The following is a 23,343-nucleotide window of genomic DNA, read 5'->3' as shown; positions in this document are numbered from 1 at the left end:
CAAAGATGACTGGGACCTTGGGAGTGACAGAAGATACTTTTCTGTCTAGACAACAAGAAGCAAAATCAAAAGAAACCAAATCAAAAGCCCTGCCAAGAACCAATATGGAATTAATAGAATTTCCACAGGTTGTACTATCTATTCCAAAAAAAGCAACCTTTTATTTAGTAAAGCATCACAGAAATGGTCAATCCTTTGAGTCTGTGAAAAATAAAGAAAATATAGAATGCAGTACTTTATTCAGAGAATATGTACTCAAATGAATTCCTTCTAATTATCCTAGAGTATATGAAGAATGAAATATAATTATGGTCAATTAAACTATCTCATTCAAATCTCTGCACCATAAATGTACTGCTAATGAGCTCATCCTATGAAATTCAACTGACTGTCACATTCTGATATTCTAGGCTCATTTGAAATGGTGCCAAATGACAATACAGCAGTAAAGGTTGAATATGCAATTAGCAAAACAGCCTTTTCATTATTCATATAATTAAGAAGTTTGCTACTTTTTAAAATGGGGATAAATGAGGAATGTTTATTTAACTAATGACATTTGGTATACACTCAATCTGAGGGCCAACTACCTTTAAGTTTAACCTGGATCCCAGCTTACTAGAGGGTTTAGGGATACAGTTAGTCCTGAGGCTCCTGGCCGCAGTTCACTTTACAAAACTGGGTTCACATGAAAGTAGAACCCAACCTTTTAAGTGGCTTTTAGTTTATTACAAACCAAATGTCCAAATTCTGAAAACTTAAATCCAAAGGCAAAATCAAAAGTATAAAGATGAATTGTTTCCAGATAATGACAACCTAAAGCATTACATAAAATGAGATAAGGAAAGCCTGGAGACAGGGGGGCAGATAGGGAGTTGGGGGGTGAGATTGAGATGCATAAATGAATTAAACTTGATGGTAATTAGTTTGTATATATTTAGTTAAGAATGCCACTTATCACTGATAATTGTTACGGCACTTATGAAGTGACTTATTGCAAAGATAGTACATTAACACAAGTATTAAAAGCACTACTTTTTTTTATACTAATAAAATGAGAAACTTAATAGTAGATCAAAACAGCAACATGTTTCTTCAGAAAACACGAAGGAATTCTCTATATCCTTCCGAGTAGACAGCTTAGGGCCGACCCCGTGGCGCACTTGGGAGAGGGTGGCGCTGGGAGCGCAGCGACGCTCCCGCTGCGGGTTCGGAACCTATATGGGGATGGCCCGTGCGCTCACTGGGCGGCCGGTCACAAAAACGACAAACAAAAAAAAAAAAAAAAAAAAAAAAAGAGTAGACAGCTTAGCACTACAGGCATTTTAATTCTAAGACTGTTAAATTCATTGACCAAGGATTAAAATTGACTAAAGAATCAGTTGCTTTATAAACTATGAAAAATCTGAAGGATGCTACATAAGTATAATAACAGATTTTTATGTGCTTTGGTACAGAAGAAGGATGAGATAATCATTTTCATATATATCTGAAATTCACTATTTAATGAATGAAATTCATTAAATTAGTTACTCATGAAAATTAGCTACTCATTTATTCAACAAATATTGATTGGGCATCTCATATGTACTAGTTATATGCCAAGTACTAAGGATAAAAATAAAAAGTGAGAACCTCTGCTGTCATGAAATGTAAAATCCATTAAAAGCAATGGCCCAACTAAATTTTTTATCTAAAAATTTAACATTTTTATATGAAGGAAAAGATATATAATTGATCATTATTTTTCATTCTCTTTTTAAAATCTATATTATCTAAAGATTATTCATTATCATTCCTCATAATAAAGATCTTTTCAGCCACGAAAATATCTTCTAGTGGAATGTAAACAGAGAAAAGGATTAAAGTAAAAATAAAATGAGTTTCTGCTTAAGCTTTCTGTAATTTTAAATTTGTATCACATGATCCTAAATTAAAATGACCTTTCTGGAAAAACAAACAAGGAGTTAATGATACTTGTCACAAGTTTTAAAAATCACATATTTTAGTCTGGTAATGCCAGTTGTAGGAATCATAAATACAAAGATTTGCATGAACATCTTTATAACAACAGTATTAAACTTTTTTAAAAAGCCTAAATATTTGAGAATGGAAGAAGAATAAAGCAATTACAGTTTATCCATACTATGCAGTTATTTAAAAAGTCATTTAAAAAGAAGTCTGCCAACAAATTTTAAAGTAAAATATTTACTGTATAATTTTAAGTGAAAAAAGCAGAATATAAAACTATATATCCTAAGATGATCTATATTAACATATCTATATGTACAGAAAAAATTCTCATAGGAACTATAACAAACTGTCAACAGCTGTTATCTCTGGGTGAGAAAATTGGAATTTCACAATGAACATTAGAATATGCAAAAATTCTAAGGATTCTTGCAGTAAAAAAATGTGTTTCACTTTAATGGCACTGTAATCACCAATTCAGAAGCTCCAAAAAGAGGAAATATCACATTTAAGTAAGTGGCTAACAACTGTGGTCTCCTACAATTAATAATGCATTACATTATATTATAATTGGCAATATTTCCATCTTAGGACTATTCTTTCAAACCTTAATATAACTAGGTAAGTATGAAGTTTTAATTTTACACACTAAAGTCTTTTCTCAAAAGATGCTGTAAATGCCCAATTTACTATTTTAAAAATGCTCACAATTAACTAGCCACTTGAAACAGGCTTTTGATAGCAAAAATAAGTATTAAATCTCCTGCAAAAATAATTTTGAAATAGTTTTGTAGATACAATAGCCAGAAATCAGAAAACTGAAATTTAGGGGTCCAATTATACAAATGTTGATTTCTCAGGAAAATTTTTACAATCTAAAGCAAATTTAAAAAGCAGTGCAAGAAAGTACTTTCACCACTCTTAATCACTCCAGAGCTCATGAATAATATCACAGTACACCATGGCCTTAGGCCAAATAATAACATGCCAAATGGAAAATGGCACAAATCCATGGATGGTAAGTAATTTATCAAAAGAAAATAAAGGAAAAAATCTTTCATTAGAGCAATTAAAAATACAGTTGCAGTACCAGTTTCAATGCTGAATAAATCAGTTTAGCAATTCCAGGAGTGGACAGACTATTTAAACACATTCTCCACTGGCTGTAACTTTAAATCCTTACTGTATGTTCCTTTAGTTCCTAAAAGTTTTAAATTATAAAGTGTTTTTTATCTGAGTAGCTGGCTTATTACTATCACTTGAAATTTTGATGTGTGGCATTTGATGATTAGGTATCTACCAGACCTATTATATTACACAACAGCAGCCAATAAAAAACAGATAAATATTGCAAATAAATGTATTCATACCAACGTGCCCAAACTATAGACCATAAATTCCAGAGAAATGAAAGGTTCCTTCTAACCCAACATTAATCATTCCTCATTCCATAATTCCATTTGGCAAATCATTTACATTAAATGAGCATATTCTACCACAGAGCTATTGGAGAACCTAAAATTAAGTTGTAAATTCAATAGTGAATTTGAAAATGTTTCAAAAAGAATTCAAAACCACATTAAGCAGCCTAAACCAGCAGCAAGTCCTTAGATGTTCCTATCTCAAAGGCACTGCTTTGCAGCCTAAATTTACACAACAATTGTGTTGTATAATAAGTTAACAACTACATGCATCACTTAGCTTTTCAAACTACTTATCCCAAAACTAAGTGGCTCAAAGCAACAGGCATTTATTATTTCTGACAATTCTAAGGTTTAAATGGGTGGTATTGGCAACCTTCAAATGGGGTGGCAACCTTCAAATGGGGTGAAATAGTTTAGCTTGGTGTCACATGTCTGGTAATTGGCAGCATGATTAGACTGAGGGGATCTCAGATACAGAACTCATCTCTCCTCCACATGTTCTCTCATTCTCCAGGAAACAGGTAAAATTTTCTTAATATAGCTATTGCAGGATTTCAAAGAGCAGCAAGTGGAAAGCAAGCCCAAAGCACTTTAAAGCCTGCTTACATCATGACTGCTAATATCACAATGGCCAAAGAAAGTTATATGGCCAAAGGTAGATCCAAATGCTGTAGAAATTAACTCCATCTCCTTTATGGTAGAAGTACCAAGTCACATGCGAAAGAGCAAACACATAGTGATAGTAAAAAATTGTGGCCATTTTTTGGCAATCTATCACACTGCAAAATGCAAAAAAATCTCTGCTCCCCATGGTCCGTAGCCAAATAAGTTTCCATAACAGCTCATTTTGTCACTTCATAACGCATATTACCACATCAGAAAACTCTGAGAAGTCCAGCAGCAAAGAAACACGATTTTATTTAAACCAGCATTTCCCAAACTCACCTGACCACAAAATATAGTTATCAAGGAGCACAATCACATCTAAAATGGAAAACAAATCCACTAATTTCTCCGCACATACCATTTCCACATAGTCTACTCCATTGATTCAATCCCTGAATCAGTATCTCTTTAGTTTTCTTTGTTTTTTTTTTTTAGTTGACAACAATTTATACTCATTAGTTAATGACAAAAAGAACTACAGATATTGAAATAGCTATAGACAATGAGGCAAAGGGTACAAAGTACGCCTGACTATCTAACAAAGCTCTAAGTTTTCAAATAACAGTAATGTTAGAGCTTTTGCAACAGTGTGACTAAGGGGGCAGTGAAGTCAGCAAGATGGTAGAATAGGACTTTCCACTACTGGCCTCTTACGAAAACATCAATTTGAACAACTGTCGGACCACAAAAGTACCTTCACAAGAGCAAAGGAATCCAGGTGAGAGATTAAAGCACCTTGGCAGAGACCAAAAATAAAAAAAACATGCATTGATGAGAGTGGAAAGGAAAGTTTCATGCTATATGCTTCACCCCACCCCCAAGTCCAGGGGCATAGTGCAGAGAGTTACTCTCTGTGTGGGAAAAGTATAGTGAAGTAAGCATACAACTTCACCACAGATTCCAGCATCAAGCTCAATCCAGCCCAAGGCTGGCCCCCACAGTCCCAGGTTGGATGCCCACAGACTTAGCCTCTATGCCTAGCCCAGCACCACCACGGCCCCAGACACCAAACCAGCCATCATAGCCCCAGGCCAACCTCAGGCTCAAGCCCATCGCTATGGTCCTAACCTCCAGGTGCATCCTAGTGCCAGGTCATCTCCATAGCTCCAAGTTCCAAACCAGGCTCTCAGTTCCAGGCCAGCCCCTGCAAACCCAGGCTCCAGAACTACCTCTACAGCCATGGGCTCCAAGATCCAGGCCCACCCCAGGGCTAAGGCTGCCACCCTCCCCCATGGACCCATGTTGCAGGCCAGCACTCACAGACCCAGATACCAGGCCCACCTACCTGCTGACCAAGGCACCAGGCCAAGCCACCCAAGGACTCCAGCAGCACACCCTCCTGTAGAATCTACCAGACAGCTTGCCTAGAACCTCCAGATGGGCTGACTGATGAAGAGCTTTCCTGCAGATGTGAATCTGTAAAGACTAGAAGAATTGTCCACTTCTTAAAATGCACAACCAATAATGCAAGGCCACAAAGATCAAAAATAATAAGGAAAAAAAGACACAATCAAAGGAACAAAATAAAGCACCAGTAATCAACTCTGAAGAACTGAAAATCTACAAATAGCACCACAAAGAATTCCAAATAATCATTTTGAGGGTACCCAGTGTCACCCTCTCCCACAATGAACCAATTTACAACTATTAAAAAGCAAAGACTGTCAAACTGGGGCCACTACAGCACAGGGGAAGAGAAGAGACCTATGGAGTTCATGAAAACAGGAGAAGCCACGATGAGAGAAAGGACCATTCTGATCGTTTCGAGCCCTGAACATTTCAAGGCTGGCCCTAGTGAGCACAAAGAGAAAGAGCTGGCAAAAGCCACTGCTGTGCCCTTTGCATGAAGTTGCTTGGATACAACAGGGGAGAAGAGGGTGTTGGTGGCCCCCAGGCCAGCAAGACCACTAACAGGGTTCCCATGGACCCACGTAGGAGTGAGGGGCCACAGACAACTAAAAAAAAGGAGCCACTCAGAGGCTGGTGAGTCATTGCGAGAAACCTGTGCATGGTCTGTCCACCCCACGGGAAGTGTTTGGAGTGTGGGGAGTGGGGGAGATGGGCCCACCAGAAGAACACAGGGGCACAACATGTACAGCTGATCTGCCCTCCAATCAGCACAGGACCACTTAATGGAGACTCGTCAGAAATACAGAACTGCAGGGGGTGCAGTCTGCTGAAAAGACTCAGTCCCAGACCAGAGTTTATCAGACCTCACAAGACCCAGAAGTGATTACAAGGTCAACAATTTAACCCTCGGCTGCACAAAAAGTCTTCCCCAGAGAATCAGCAGCAAAGCAGCAATTTAGCTCAGCCACAGGGCTAACCAACTTCCTGCTGGTTGCCACAGGAAGTTCCTCCATTTTAGAAGTAACTAAAGGACAACAAATTAGTTCCAGCACAGACTTGAAGTAATGGGAACAGCAAATAATCCAACACAGAACTGGAAGAAAAACAAAAAATCCACAGATCAGAGACAAAGTTCTGATATTAACCAGTAAAAGTCTAACACCAACAACAAACACCAATAAAACCTAGAAGGACCAGAAGCCTCCCAGCCTTCCTCTGGGAGCCCCCATGGACTCACAACGTCCTCTCTCAATGTCTGCATCTAGCGCAGCAATGACTACCAGGCTGCCACTGGAAGTGCCCCAGTCTCAGAGCTGGGTCAATGGGGAGCCAAGGGCCTCAGCCACACCTCTCCAACATCAGCATCCAACCCAGCAATCACCACCAGGCCGTCACTAGAAACGCCCCTGGACTCACAAGCCAGGGCCTGTTGGGGGGCCAAGGGCCTCAGCCACAGCCCCTAACTCAGCCATGCCCCCCTGGCATCTGCATTCAGGCCAGCAACCACCACCAGGCCACTGCTGTAAGCACCCAGAACCAGGGTGGTGGGGGGCCAAGGGCCTCAGCCACGACCTTCCACCATCAGCATCCAGGTGAGCAATGACCACCAGGCCACTGCCAGAAATGCCCCAGATTCCCAAGCCAGGGCAGGGGGTGCCAAGGGCCTCAGCCATGCCCCTTCAACATCAGCATCCAGCACACTGCCGCTGGAAGCATCCCGAGCCCCCAAGCCAGGGTTCTGGGCAGCAAAGAGCCTCAGCCATGACAACCTGATGTCTGTATCCAGGCCACCAACAATCACCAAACCATTATCAGAAGCACACCAGGCCCCTCCAAGTCAGCAGTGGGGAGCCAAGGGTCTCAGCCACACCTCCCAACATCCACATCCAGCTCGGCAACAACCATCAAGCCACTGCCAGAATCATCCCAGGCTCCCAAGCTGGGGCAAGGGACTAAGGCCAAGGGCCTCCTCCACACCCCTCCAATGTCAGCATCCAGCCCAAGGACAACCACCAGACCACCACCAGAAGCACCCCTGGACTCATAAGCCAGGGCTGCAGGGGTGCCAAGGGCCTCAGCAACACCCCCCAACATCCACATCCAGCCCAGTGACAACCACCAGGCTGACATCAAAAGTGCCCCAGGCCCCTGAGCCAGGGCAGTGGGGGGCTGCAGGCTCAGCCACATCTCCCTGAAGTCCACAATCAGCCCAGTGACGACCACCAAACTGACACCAGAAGTGCCCTGGACTACCAAGCTGGGGCAGCGGGGGACCAAGGGCTTCAGCCACACTGCCCCTAACATCCACATCCAGCCAGCGATGATCACTCAGCCAACACCAGAAGCCCCTTGGGCTCCCTTGCCAGAATAAGAGGGTTGTCATCCGTCTCGAACATGTCCCACCCTCCCACCTTTCTCTTCCTCTCGTCCTATGTCCCTCCTCTTTCCCCTCTTCCCCTCCCCACCAACTGCTCTGCAACATCTTATAATGTAAAAAATAATAATAAATAAAAGGAAAAAAATTAAACAAAAGAAAATGAGAAATTCATGAAAGAGATAGAAACCATAAAAAGGAATCAAACAGAAATTCTGGACCTGAAGAACACAATGACTGAACTGAAAATACAACAGAAACTTCAACAGAAGACTCAATCAAGGAGAAAAAAATAATCAGCAAAATCAAAGACAGATCCTTTGAAATTATCCACTCAAACAAAAGAAAAAGAGAATAAAAAAGTTACCAAAAAAAAGCCTATGGGACTTATAAAACACCATCAAGCAAACCAATATATACATTATGAAAGTTCCAGAAAGAGCAAAGAGCAGGAAGCTTATTTAAAAAAATACTGACAGAAAACTTTCCAAATCTGAAGAGAGAAATGAACACTTATATCCATGTAGCCCAAATATCTCAAAATAAATTAAACATAAAGAAATCTTTACCAAAACACACTATAATCAAATTACTAAAAGTCAAAAAGACAAAAGCAACTCATCACATACAAGAGAACCCTCTATCTATGACCAGATTTCTCAGATGAAATCTTGTAGACCAGGAGAAAGTAGTATGATACATCCTAAGCACTGAAAGAAAAACACTGCCAACCAAAAATACCATACACAGCAAGGCAGCCTTCAGAAAATAGGGAGAGATAACGGATTTCTCAGACCAACTAAAATTGTAGGAGGTCATCACCAGTAGACTTGCCTTACAAAAAATGTTAAAGAGAATTCTTCAAATTGAAATGAAAGACTGTTAAGTAACAGGATAAAACCATATGAAAATATAAAATTCATTGTAAAAGAAAGAATACAGTCAAATTCAGAATACTATACTGGTGGCACACAAGTCATTTTTAACTATAATATAAAAGTTAAAAAAGAAAAGTATTATACCTATAGCTGTAATAATTTGTTAATGAATACACAATATATAAAATATGTAAATTGTGATATCAATAGCATAAAAGGTAGGGGGAGGAGAAATTAAAGTGTAGAGTTTCTGTTTGTGAACAAAGTTCCTATTAGCTTAAAATAGACTATTTTAACAATAAGATGTTTATATAAGCCTCATGGTAATCACACACCAAGAAAACCTGTAGTAAACACATAAAAGATAAAGAGGAAGAAATCAAAGCACACAACTACAAAAAAGTCATCACAGCACAAAGGCAGACAGCAAGAAAGGAAGAATAAAACAAAGGAACTGTAAAACAGCAAACAACATAATGGCAGCATTATTAAGTCCTTACCTATCAATAATTCTTTAACTGTAAATGGATTAAATTCTCCAATCAAAAGACATAGGGTGGCTGAACAGATTTAAGAAAAAAAAAAAAAAAGGGAGAGAGACCCAATAATAAGCTACGTAAAAAAGACTTACTTCAGCTTTAAGAACACTTACAGACTGTAAGTGAAGGAACGGAAAAAGATATTTCATGCAAATAGTAAAGAAAAGTGAGCAGGGGTGGCTATACTTACATCACACTAAACAGACTAAGTCAAAAACTGTTACAAGAGATAAAGAAGGTCATTATATAAAGATAAAGGGGTCAACTTACCAAGAGAATATAAAAATTATAAATATGCACTAAACACCAGAGCCCCTAATTACAAAAAAAGAAATATTAACAGAACTTAAGGGAGAAATAGACAGCAATACGATAATAGTATTTTCACTTTCAGCTATGGACAGATCACACAGACAGAAAATCTGTAGAAAAACAACAGACTTAAAGAACACAATAGACCAGAACATTCTATCCAACAGCAGCAGAATACACATTCTTTTCAAGTGCACATAAAACATTCTCCAGGATAGATCATATGTTAGACTACAAAACAAGTCTTAACAAATTTAAGATGACTGAAATCATATCAAGGACCTTTTCTGCCCACAATAGTGTAAAACTAGATATCAATAACAGGAAGAAAATTGGAAAGTTCACAAATATGTAGAAAAACAACAACAATCCTGGACAACCAATGGGTCAAAAAATTTAAAAAATCAAAAGAGAAATAAAAAAAAAAAGTCTTGAGAGAAATGAAAATAGAAATACAACATACCAAAACTTACAAGATGCATCAAAAGCAGTTCTAAGAGGAAGATTTATAGTAATAAACACCTACCTCAAGAAAAGAAAGAAATATCTCAAATAAACCACCGAGCTTTACATCTGAAGGAACTAGAAAAAGAAGAAAAACTAAGCCCAGAGTTAGCAGAAGGAAGGAAATAATAAAGGTCAGAGCAGAAATAAATGAAATAGAGACTAGCAAAACAATAGAAAAAGATAATGAAATGAAGGGTTTTTTTTAAAAAATAAACAAAATTAACAAACCTTTAGCTAGACTACTAAGAAAGAAAGAGAGAAGACTAAAATAAATAAAATCAGAAATGAAAGAGGAGACGTTACAACTGATACCACAGAAATATAAAGGATCATAGAGACAAGTATGAACAATTACTATATGCCAACAAACTGGATTACAAGTATATGCCAACAAACTGGATAACAATTATATGCCAACAAATCAGATAACCTAGAAAAAATAATTAAATTCCTAGAAACATACAACCTACCAGGAATGAACCACGAAGAAACAGAAAATACGAACAGATCAATAACAAGCAAGAAGGTGAAATCACTAATCAAAAACCTCCCAACACAGAAAATCCCAGGACCTGATTGGCTTCATTGGTAAATTTGTATTTTTTTTTTAAATTAATACCAATCCTTCTCAAACTCTTCCAAAAACTGAAGAGGAGGGAGCACTTCCAAACTCATTTTGCAAGGTCAGTGTTAACCTGGACCAAAGCCAGACAAGGATACTATAAGAAAAGAAAGTTACAGGTCAATATCCCTGGTGAACATACATGCAAAAACCCTCAACAAAATGCTTACAAACCAAATTCAACAGCACATTAAAAGGATTGTACACCATGATTCAGATGGACTTATCCCTAGGATGCAAGGCTGGTTCAACATACACAAATCAATAAACATGAAACAACACATAAGAATAAAGGATAAAAAACACATGATCTTCTCAATAGAAGTAGAAAAAAAAAATCTGACAAAACTTAACATCCTTTAATCATAAAAACTCTAAATAAATTATGAATAAAAGGAATGTATCTCAACATATTAAAGGCCACATATGACAAGCCCACAGCTAACATACTCAACACTGAAAAGCTGAAAGCCTTTCCTGTAAGATCAGGGACAACACAAGGATGCCCACTGTTGTCACTTCTATCTGATATACTACTGGAAGTCCTAGCCAGATGACTAGGAAAGAAAAATAAAAGGCATCCAAATCTGAAAGGAAGAAACAACATTGTGTTTGCAGATGACAGGATTTTACATATAGAAAACCCTAAAGACATTACCAAAAAACTGTTAGAAATAATAAAGGAATTCAGCAAAGTGGCAGGATACAAAATCAACATACAAAAATAGTAGCATTTCTATACACTAACAACAAACTATCCAAAAAATCAAGAAAATAATCCCATTTACAATAGTATAAAAAAACAATAAAATACTTAGGAAAAACTGAACCTACAAGGTAAAAGATTGTACACTAAAAACCATAAAACACTGATGAAAGAACTTGAAGATGACACAAATAAATGGAACGATATCTCATGTTCATGGATCAGAAGAATTAATATTCTTAAAATGTGCACACTACCCAAACATTCTACAGATTCAATGCAATCCCTATCAAAATTCCAATGGCATTTTTGACAGAAATAGAAAAAAATTTCTAAAATTCATATGGCGCTATGAGTCAAACATGTCCCCCAACAGTTCATATACTGGAAACTTTATCTCCATTGTAACAGTGTTAAGAGTGTGGGAGGGGCTATCCTATTAGTTCAGTTCATTAGAGCATATAGCCTTGTAACACCAAGGTCAAGGGTTTGGTTCCCCATCCTGGCCAGCTGCCAAAAAATAAATAAATAAAATAGTTTTTTAAAAGGTAAAACAAAAAAAATTTTAAAAGAGGGTTGGAAAGTCTATTATGGTACTTGAAAGGTGGGACCTTTAGGAGGTGATTAGACTGTGAGAACTACACCCTCCTGAATAAATTGATACATTCATGGTGTAACAGGCATGATTCTGATGGCTTTATAAGGAGGGCAAGTGAGAAGGTTAGCTTACTTTTGCTCAGCCCATTCTCACCATGTGACACCCTTGTCTTCACAGGACCCTGTAGAGAGTTCCCACCCAGAAGAAGGCCCTCACCAGATGTGTTCCCTGGACCTTGGATTTCCCAGCCTTCAAAACTGTAAGAAATAAATTTCATTTTTTTTATAAATCACCCAGTTTCAGGTATTCTGTTATAAGCAAGAGAAACAGACTTATACATATGGTAATACAAAAGTCACCAAACAGCCAAGGCAATCTTGAACAAAAAGAACAAATCTGGAAGCATAGAATACCTGATTTCAAAATATACTACAAAGCTACAGTAATCAAAACAGCATAAGATACTGGCATAAAAAATGACATATAAATAAATGAAACAAAATAGAGAGCCCAGAAATAAATCAATGCATGTACACTCAATTGATCTTCGATAAAGGTGCCAATAACACACAATGGGGAAAGAATAGTCTCTTCAATAAATGATGCTGGGAGAACTGAATAACCACATGTAAAACAAAACTGGCCAGTTATCTCCCAACACATACAAAAAAATCAACTCAAAATGGATTAAAGACTTAAACATGGGACCTGAAACTGTTAAACTACTAGAAGAAAACACAGGGAAAAACTTCTTGACATTGGTCTGAGCAATAGTTTTTTGGCTATGATGCCAAAAGCACAAGGAACAAAAGCAAAAATAGATAAATGGAATTGCATCAAATTACAAAGCTTCTTCACAGCAAAGATAACAATCAACAGAGTGAATAGACAACCTATGGAATGGGAGAAAATGTTGACAAACCATATATTGGGTAAGGAGTTATTATCCAAAATATAAAAGAAACTGGAACAACTCAGTAGCAAGAAACCAAGTAATCTGATTAAAAGATGGGCACAAAACCTGAATAGAAGACATACATATGGCCAAAGGGTATACTATAGCTTGAATGTGTCCCCCAAAGTATAAAAAAACTTCAACACCATTAGTCATCAGGGTAATGCAAATCATAACCACAACGAGATATCAACTCACACCTGTTAGAATGGCCATCATCAAAAAGAAAAGGTAACAAGTTCTGGCAAGGATATGAAGAAAAGGAAACTCTTAAGTATTGTTGGTGGGAATGTAAACTGGTACAGCCATTATGGAAAACAGTATGGAGATTCCTCAAAAAATTAAAACTACAATTACCATATGATTCACCAATCCCACTACTGGATATATATCCAAAGGAAATGAAATCAGTATCTCAAAGAGATATCTGCACTCCCATGTCACTGCAGCATTATTCACAACAGCCAAGATATGGAATCAATCTAAGTATCTGTGGATAGATGAATGGATAAAGAAAATGTGGTATATATACACAGTGGAATATTATTCAGCCTTTTAATTAAAAAGGAAATCCTGTGATTTACAATAACATGGATGAACACAGGGGACACTATGCCAAGAGAAATAAGCAAGGCACAGAAAGAAAAATATTGCATGACCTCACTCATATGTGAAAACTAAAGAAGTCAAATTCACAGAAGCAAAGAGTAGAATGGTGGTTGCCAGAGGCGGTGGGGAAATGGAGAGGTGTTGGTCAAAAGGTACAAAGTTTCAATTATGCAGGATGAATAAGTTCTGGAGATCTAATGTACAGCATGGTAACTATAGTTAATAATACTGCACCGTATACTTGAAATTTGCTAAGAGAGTAGATCTTAAATGTTGTCATCCTACAAAGAAAATTATAACTATATGAGGTGATGAGTATATCAATTAGCTTGATCGTGGTAATTAGTTTACAATGTCAATGTCATTTTACATATATCAAAACATCACATTGTTCACAGCAAATGTACGCAATTTTTATTTGTCAATTACACTTCAATAAAGCTGGGGGAGAAAAGGAGACTATCTCAGAAACAAGAGGACAACCTCAAAACAGAAAAACAAATAGGGTAACATTATAGAGGCAGAGGGAAAGAACAGTTACAAACTTCCATTCTTCCATCAAATCTCTCTTAACAACTGACAGAGAGCAATCTAAATTTTCCACAACCTGCAATAAGACATAGACATTTTCCTTATGTGCAAGCCAATAGTGATGTCTTCTACTTCAATACAATGCAAGACACATTGCAAATTCTTTGTTTCAATGTTCATTTTCTAGAAATATTAATGCATTCAACAAAAGCTATAAGCCCATTTTTTTCCTCAGTATCAGGCCCACTTTGGTCATGGAGGGACATAACAAATGATACACACATAAAAGGTAGCTTCTGTAATCCTTGCAGTGATCTGACTGAGAACTTTGCAAAGACTGTCATTAATGAACTGTATATAAAAGAACTCAATGAAACATTACGCACCACTAGTTTAGAAGATTTTTTTATTCTAAAATTGGCCTAGTTGACATTTTCTTATAATACTAAACACTGTAATTTACATACAATCCATCGACTGCACTCTTGGCCATTTATTCCAGAGAAAGGAAAATTTATGCTCATACAATACCTGTTCAGAGCAGCTTTATTTGGAATGACCAAAAGCTGGAAACAGCCCAGATGTCCCCAACAGGTGAATACTTAAACTGTAGTACATACATACCATAGAATATTACTCAGCAATAGAAAGAAACAAACTACTAACACACAACACTTGGATGAATCTCCAGAGAATTATGCTAAGTGAAAAAAGCTAATCCTAAAAGATGGCATATTGTATGATTCCATTTATATAACGTTTTTAAAATAAAAAAATTTTTAGAAGTTTTTTTAGAAAAGAAAAATTCTTTTTTAGAAGAATTTTTAGAGGGCAGAAACATGGTAAGTGTGGCTACAAAAGGACAACATGAGGGATCTTTGCAGTGATGGAACTGGTTTGGTATCTAGATTGTGGTGATAAACAAACAAACCTTTACATGTGATGAAATTGTATAGAACAAAATATACACACATGCAAATGGGTGCAAGTAAAATGGGAAATCCAAATAAGATCAGTGGATTATATTAATATGAATATCTTGCTTGTGGTATTGTGCTATAGGTTTAGAAAATGTTACCACTGGAGGAAACTGGGTAAAGAATACACAGGATCTCCCTATATTATGTCTTACAACTACACTGAATCTACAATTATCTGAATAAAAATTTCAATTAAAAAATATTTTTTTAAAAAGCTTAGCCTAGGAAATCAGTCTCCCTGGAGTCTCAGTTTCTTTCAAAGTTTGATTCAAACAGTGTGGCGAGCAGTGGGGTACAAATGACTTACATTTGGGACATCAACTGCTACTTCCCTCATGGCACTGGGCCTGATGTTATTCATTCCCTGCAAGAAATCATTCAGAGTAATCTTCACCAACCCAGCCACCTTGCTATCAGGGAGTTTAGGCTGTTTCTTCAAGACTCTCCGCAAGGCACAGAGACCTGCAAAGAGAAAAGTAACACAAGATTTATCTTTTATTCCATAAATTCATACTGAACCATCACCAATAAAACTAAGAAAAAACCCAAACCCTGTACATAATATAGCATTTGAAATACTTTGTGCTTGTGTTTGTGTTTTAGGGGTAGGGGATAGGTAGGGAAGGAGATGGAAGAATGTAGAAGACAAAGACAAAAACCCAAAGGCTCAGTTTGGGCAGTATAACATGACAAACTAATGTTAAATATGAGAAGACAGATATTACACAAATATGAAACAGAACTTACAATGCAACATCCATAAATAACTGCATTCAACAAACCATAGTACCTAAAAATAATCTAGAGAACATTATTCAAGATTTCTTCACATAAACCTATAAAACTACTTTGACAAATTAAAGAAGACCTAAAATAAAATGAAGGGATCTACTATGTTCATTGATCTCAAGATGTTAACTTTCCAATTCTCCCCAAATTAATCAAAAAACTTAATTCTAATCAAAATCCAAGCCAGTTTACAGCGGGGTCTGGGAAGCTGATAACTGATTTTAAAAGTTCTATGGAAATGCAAAGAACCAAGAATAGTCAAAACAATCTTGATGAAGAAAACAAAAGAAGTAGTTGCACTTATCCTCTAGAAATTAAGACTCTTTATAAGGCTGAAATTATTAAAGAGAGAAAAGAGAATCCAGAATAAACGCAAACTCTTGATATATGAAAACAGTAACAATGCAGCAAGTTAGAACAGATGATCATTTCAATAACTGGTACAGGTACAACTGAATATCTGTATGGAAAAAAATGTGAATCAATTATAGATAGAAATGTGAAAGAAAAAACAATCAAGCATCTAGAATATAAGAAAAAATGTTCATGACAGTAGATTTGACCAAGATTTCTTAAACAAGATACAAAAATTACTAGCCACAAAGGAAAAGATTGATAAACTGAAATCATTATATTAATATAGAATAAATATATATAATTACAAATGTCTGCTCCTCAGAAGACATTACAAAAAGAGTAAAAATACAAGCCACAGAACAGGAGAAGATATTTAAAATACATGTATTCAGCAAAAGCCTCACAATCAAACTATAGTAAGAACTCCTACAAATCATTATTTTTTTAAAAGGTAACACTATAGAAAAGCTGAAGAGATACTGGAACAGGCATTGTTGGAAAAATTCAAAATTAATTCTTTCAGTAGCTTGTTTTGCCTTTAAAACAGAACCTGCTTTTTGTATCAGCTTTACTGATAATCAACTGCTCTGCACTCCCGCTTCTGTACACTGTGCTTGCTTATCACAATAGCTACATGAATGCTGAGAAACGAAACATATGACTGTACTAGCTACATGAATGCTGAGAAAGCAAAACCTAAAACCTGGAAGAGTTTGCCTATATAAACCCTGTAAGACCTAAACTAGGGGCTCAGAGCTTGGAGTGCTAGCCCATCTGGGCCTGCTGGCATAATAAAATACCTGACTCTCCAACCCTCTGAGGGCTGACCGCTTCTTTGTCGAGTCCATTCCATAACAGCATGACACAAAAGAGGATATCAATTCACGTATGAAAAAGTACACAATCTCAGTCACCAGGGAGCTAAAACCACAGTGAAATACTGTTAAAAACTTATCAAATGTTGGCAAAGATGAGAAGCAACTGGAATTTTCAAACAGTTACTGGTGGAAGAATAAATTGATAAAATGACTGCAGAAAACTTTTGGCAGTATTTATTTAAAAGAATCCTATAACCACTCCTAGATACATTCATATCGCAAACAGAAATACATACATTTGTGCACCAAAAGATGTGCAACAACGTGTACTGCATTGCTATTCATAATATTTATACAATGGAATACAGGAAAAAAGTGAATCACTGCTATGGAGAATAAAATGATGAAGCTCTCAATCCAAAATATGAGTAAAAGAAGATAGCACAAAACAGGCAAACTGACCTAGTGTTAGAAGCCAGGGTAGTGGTTGCCCTTTGGGTAGAGGTAGAGGGTAGTGGCCAGGAGAGGGTGAGGGAGATGTCAGAGAGCTAGTAATGCTCTATATATAGATCTGAGAGTTGGTTACATGAGTGTGTGTTCACTTTGGAAAATTCATGGATCTTACAGTTTATGAGCTTTTATGTATATATATAACACTTCGAGAAAGAACTTTATTAAAAAATAGATATGTAAGAAGTGAGGTAAAAGAAAAAATAAATAAAACTATAAACAAAGCCACAACACAGTAGCTGGTTAAAATAATACTGTGAGATGGCAGTTTCAGAGATTATAAACTGAAGTTTAAAATGAAATACTATTTCACCTCAAAACTAAGCACACATATGTATACGATAAAATTTACTAAAGCATGAACATATTAATTTTTATATAGTGAACTTTTTAATCAGAATAATTAAAACCATGATGATCTAGGAAAAGAAACCCGTAAAAAAGGTTTTGGGAACTGTCTATACAGAAACCCTGATCAGTCTTGGAATCATACTAGAATATATTTACTAGGTTGACTAATGTGCAAAATATACTAGTATGAAAAATATGGATTGTATTATTTACAGACCTCACAAAGAGTTCTCATTTGCCAGAATATTCTATACAAATGGACATGTTTAGTATAGGAAGTGGTGTGAGTAAAGGAAAAAGAAACAGAATTTGAGGAGAGATAAAAGCATTCTTTGCATCTATCACTTTGAAAATATTTTAAAAGAACACTTCTGTATCTGTATCACTTGTCAATTCAGTTACAATCTGTATTACAGCAAAGCAATTATTAAAGTATTATTATATCATGAAGTCACTGAGAAGATATATTCATTGACCATAGGATACTCTTTCATAGGCACTCTTCTTCAATATTAATTCATCTACTCATTCATTCAAAACTTTCAGTGAGAATCTCCTAGACATAATTCATTCAGCTAATGTACTGAACTCTCTCCTGCCAGGAAACACAAGAAGGCAGATAAATCTCTCATAGCACTAACAGTATAAAAGGCGAAACACATAGTAAGGGGTAATTACTACAAACTGTGCCAAGTACTGTGACATGGAAAGAAGGAAGTGGCACAAAAACACCTATCTGGGCATCCAACTCAGTTTAGGGAAGGATCAGTGACAGCACAGACCCAGACAATTCTTGCTGAAATCATTTAGTACATTCCTTTATTTCACAAATGAAAAGAGACTAAAACATGTGTCTGGATTCGAATAGTTTGACTTGAAAAATAAGTTGATGTTAATCTGATAAAATAGGAATTGGGGCTAGATATGCAGAATATTCTAGGCAGAGGGAATAGCATATAAAAAGGCTTAGGGACAAGAATGAGCATAGCACTTTAGATTGTGAAGCCCTGTAGAATAAAAGACAAAATCCCTGTCCTCAAAGAGTTCAGTCTTACACATATGAAAGAACACGTTTTAAATAAACCTAAATCCAACTCTATTACTTTGTATGTAGATATGTGAGAAGATAAAGTATGGCAGATTGTCTGAAGGGAAAAAAAAAATATTTCCTGATTTGCAAAAGCTATAAAAACACTAAGACAGATCCTGCCATAGGCCTTAAGATTCTTTCCCACTGTGAAGTACTATACTATGATTCTAGACTCTACAGAAATGCACCCTCTTTTACACAACAAATGCTATTCTTGAAAATAATGTGTAAAGTGAAAAACAGAATTTATATTAAATGTTAAATATATTATCAGAGCTTGCAAAAATTAAAGATCCCTGGAGCTATCACATTAATATAATCAATCCTCCATATGTCTATGTCTGCCACTAACTCAGGAGTGACTAAATAAATCTTAGCTCTTTTGGCCATTAGTTATCTCATTTACTAAACAAAAAGTTTAAAATATATTTTCCTAATTATTTAAATTTAAATAATTTAAAATTCTAAAATGCTAAGTTTAAATTATTGGCTATCAACCATTCCTAATGAACCCATACGGGAATCTATGCCAAGAGATTAAATTTTTAAAAACACACTTATTTTTAGAAACCAGAAGACAATTAACTAGAGAAGCAAAGGACACATGTGCATCATCAAGGAATATAGCTTAGAGCAAGCAATCTATGATATTTCCTTTTCTTACCGAGTTTGAAGTTAACTTTTTAAAATGTAAACAAATATAGAAGCAATACTTCTATGTTCTTAAACATAACTTTGAAAACAAAAAACAGGTGTGGCTAATTAAACAATAAATGTATCATTTTGTTTTCATTATTTTATTTTCCAATGCTCTCAAAAATTTTGAGAATGGAAAACAAGACACAATGAAGAGAAGAAAAGGCAAAATGCCTCAGGCAAGTCTAAATGTCAACACATTCTTTCCAGTGTATGACTTGTCCACACTCAAGCTCCACTTCTGGATGAGGGCAATTATTCTGAATTCATGCTCTTCCAAACAATCTGCTTCAGAAGCAATCAACAAACATCATCTCGCCCCATGCATATGGAATCCTACAATTTTATACCCAATGCTTGCTAAATTATGATGGTATTTTTGAGACTGAAATTAAGTTCCTTCATTAGAAACTAACAATGAACTTAAACTGATCAGAGGAGTAATAATGCTTTTGAGAATTACTACGCACCCTACGGAAACTTAATTATATGAAAAAGTAACATGAAACATGGGCATCTGGATCTCAGATCTGAATTATAAAAGTTGAGCATAAAATTTTCAAGTAATATACTCATGTATATGAAGACTGAAAGCAAGCATAACAAAAATCTAAATGTCTCTTTTTAAAACGTACTTTCCTCAAAATATCAGAACTCCAGAAAATTTGTTTTATCTGGAGTCTACTCTCCCTCTACACTGTGTTAAGTATAGACAAGGTGGTATCACTTGATATATCACTAAGAGAGTTCCACTTCTCACTGTTCATTAAAGAAATCAAACAGAACACCCTCAAAGAACATATTGTGGTTCTCACTTCATTTATAAGTGACTGCTATAATGAACTGATCACAGGAGGCTAGTCTATTCTGAACTCACCACTTTCAAAAGTTGCTTTTAAAGAAAATAATGGCAGTATGGAAGGCACACTGGTCTCCAGAACTAAATCTTGGACCAAGGCCTGTACCTCACTAACTGCCTGAGCTTGGATATATCACATAGTCTCTCAACCTCCGTGAAATAAAGTAATCTACTAAATTATCTGAAAGGGTATTCCAGTTATAAAACATAAAAATTAATTCATTTCACTACTCCCAGGTTTTAACAAATTTCCCTAAGAGTATAGCTTTTAATTTCAAATTTTAATATCAAATTACCTACTTATCTGGCTTATCAATCTTATTAAAATGCTGAGTTTTAAAAAAAAGTGTTAATTAGAATACAATTCTTATGCCAAGAGAGGATGAAGATCCACAGTTAGGTAGACTAAAGCAGAGCCCATATAAGAGAAAATAATGAAGGAATATATATTCTGGTTTTGTTTTAACCTGAGGGGTGGAGTGGCAGCAAAGGGGGAAGGCGGGCCAACTATATTTATCCCTTTTTTATGGAAGGCATATAAACTGTAAATAGCACACTAGTGAAACTAAAAAAATAATTGACAATCACTATCTCTGCTCCTTCAACTCTCAATCACCCCTCAACTTACTGCAATCTAGTAGCCACGCACAGACCCCATTAGAACTTCCCTCTTCCAAGGCCTCCATGACCTCCCAGGTAAGAAACTAACCACTTTATGTCATGGTGGTCTCTAACACGGTCAATCTCTGATGCACTATTTATTACATGTATGATCTTGGGAAAGTTTCTTAACCTCCTGGCATAAGTTTCCTCAACTACAAAATAAAGATAACCTTGCAGAGATGCTGTGAGGAAGAAATGCGTTAATTCGTGTAAGGTACTGACACTCTGCAATTTCAAGTACTCAATAAAAGTTAATTAATACTACATTATTTCCTCCCTGAAAAGATTCCCTCATTTCATTTGAGTTACCACCTTGAGTTCTCTTTCCATCTCTCTAGCCACTCATCAGTCTCCTATACCAGATCTTTTTTAACAACCCAACCTTTGAGTTCTGGTATTCCCCAAGACTCTTCTCTCCTCATTAGCATTCTGAAACCTCCCTGATCATTCACATAATACCCAACACACACTGTATTGTAACTGCCTGTTAAGCTGCTGCACTTCCCTGTGCATCCTGAGCTCCATGAAGAGAGGATCCAAGTCTGTTTTACTCACTGAGGTAAGCCCCAGCACCTAGTGCAGTTCCTGGCTCAATAAATGTATGAATGAACTCTACTCTTTCCTAGTGATTTCATTTATTTCTATGGCTTTAGTCACCATGTAACTGCTGACAACTCCTAAGTCCCTTATCTCTAACCCAAACTTCTCCTTACCTCCAAAACCTGCAATTCAAAGTCATGCAAGTTAGACAATGCAAAGAATAACAAGAGACAGGAGGTGGGGGAACAGCAGGCAGAAAGAAGGCATTTCAATAGTCCAGACATTGGATGATGATGGTTTGAACTATAGTGGTAACAATGAAAGAAGTTAAAAAAATTTTTTTTTATTTTTAAGAGGTCAAAGTTTACATAAATTTGAAAATGGAGCGGACAGGAAGAGTAAAAGAAAAAGAAATCAAGAATAACTCTTAGAAATAACTTTTATTTAGATAGACTGGTTTTATTTTTGTGACTGTTTTAATTATAAAGAAAACCTTTCCTCAACTTTTATACTTTTATAGTCTTGGCAAAACAACCCAGAAAATTTTCCACTAGCAAAGTAAATGGTAAATGTCATTTAGAGCTTAAACAGAATCAAAAATACCACCTGTTTTTCTGAAACAAACCATTCACCTCCAGACATTTCAAATGAATAGCAAAAGAAATATTAAAATACACTTCACTGACAAAAAAATTCCATCTCTTATATAATATCTATAATACTTATACAGTAGGAAAAATCCCAACATCACAAATATAACATTCTATCACTATATTTCATAATTACAAAAAAAGTGGGAAATTCATTGTCTTATGAGATACGGTGCACAATTACTGCTTATTTATGCAGCTACAATTATAAATATATGGTCCCTTACAAAATGCATTAATTAAAATGACGATAATTACACATGCATCAACTTAATTTGTATTCCCTACTTCTGTGGCTCTACTGCAGGCCTACAGTGAACTCACATGTGGGATGAGATGGGTAGGAGAGGGAGAAGACTACGACTTTGCCTATGTATGACATGACAGCTCCCAATTTCAGCAAGAAAATATATCAAGAAGGCTACTCCAAAACAAGCTGTATCATTCTCTAGACTGCATATTTTATTGATGGGCAAGACTTTTACTGATCCAAATTCAGTAAAAATCACTACTCTAGCAAGGTCAGTGATTCTGTCAGATTTCCCTGATATCTCTAATACGAGGACAACCAAGAATACTTCAAAAAATATCAGAAATATTGCCAAAATTCAAATAAACTTCTACCAGAGAAATGCATAAATGTACATAAAACACGAAATTTTTTTTAAAAGTTTTAGTATTAGCTTTCCAGAAGCAAAGAAAGAAAAAGAGATATGAAGTGACACAAGGACCCTATACCACCACTGCCAGGCTATATTACTAAACCTCATAAGAATTCTTTATCCCTATTTAGCTGGTGAAGAAACAAAACTCAAGAGGTCGAATGGCTTGCCCAATGTCTCTCAGCTGATAAAACATAATGCTAGCATTTGAAACTACAGTTCATCATAAGCTTTCTAGTAAGCCCCATTATTTCCCTGGACTTTATTTTAAAAACTGAATGTTTACAGAATCAATATTTTAATTCTAACTTAGAAAATAACATTGGCAGAATTCAG

At 36.1% G+C, this 23,343-nt stretch overlaps 1 protein-coding gene across 2 annotated transcripts in view; it reads right to left on the bottom strand.

Annotated features, from left to right (window-relative positions):
* AFG2A (AFG2 AAA ATPase homolog A) overlaps window positions 1–23,343 on the bottom strand; it is a 362,485-nt gene that overhangs the window by 310,248 nt on the left and 28,894 nt on the right. For both annotated transcript variants that reach the window (XM_063107833.1, XM_063107834.1), the window contains exon 10: window positions 15,330–15,484. In XM_063107833.1, coding sequence (XP_062963903.1) covers window positions 15,330–15,484 — 155 coding nt within the window. The remainder of the gene's footprint in view (window positions 1–15,329; window positions 15,485–23,343) is intronic.

This window comes from Cynocephalus volans, chromosome 9 (assembly GCF_027409185.1).
Source record: "Cynocephalus volans isolate mCynVol1 chromosome 9, mCynVol1.pri, whole genome shotgun sequence".
Lineage (NCBI taxonomy): Eukaryota > Metazoa > Chordata > Mammalia > Dermoptera > Cynocephalidae > Cynocephalus > Cynocephalus volans.
This window is presented reverse-complemented; position numbering and strand designations above follow the sequence as displayed.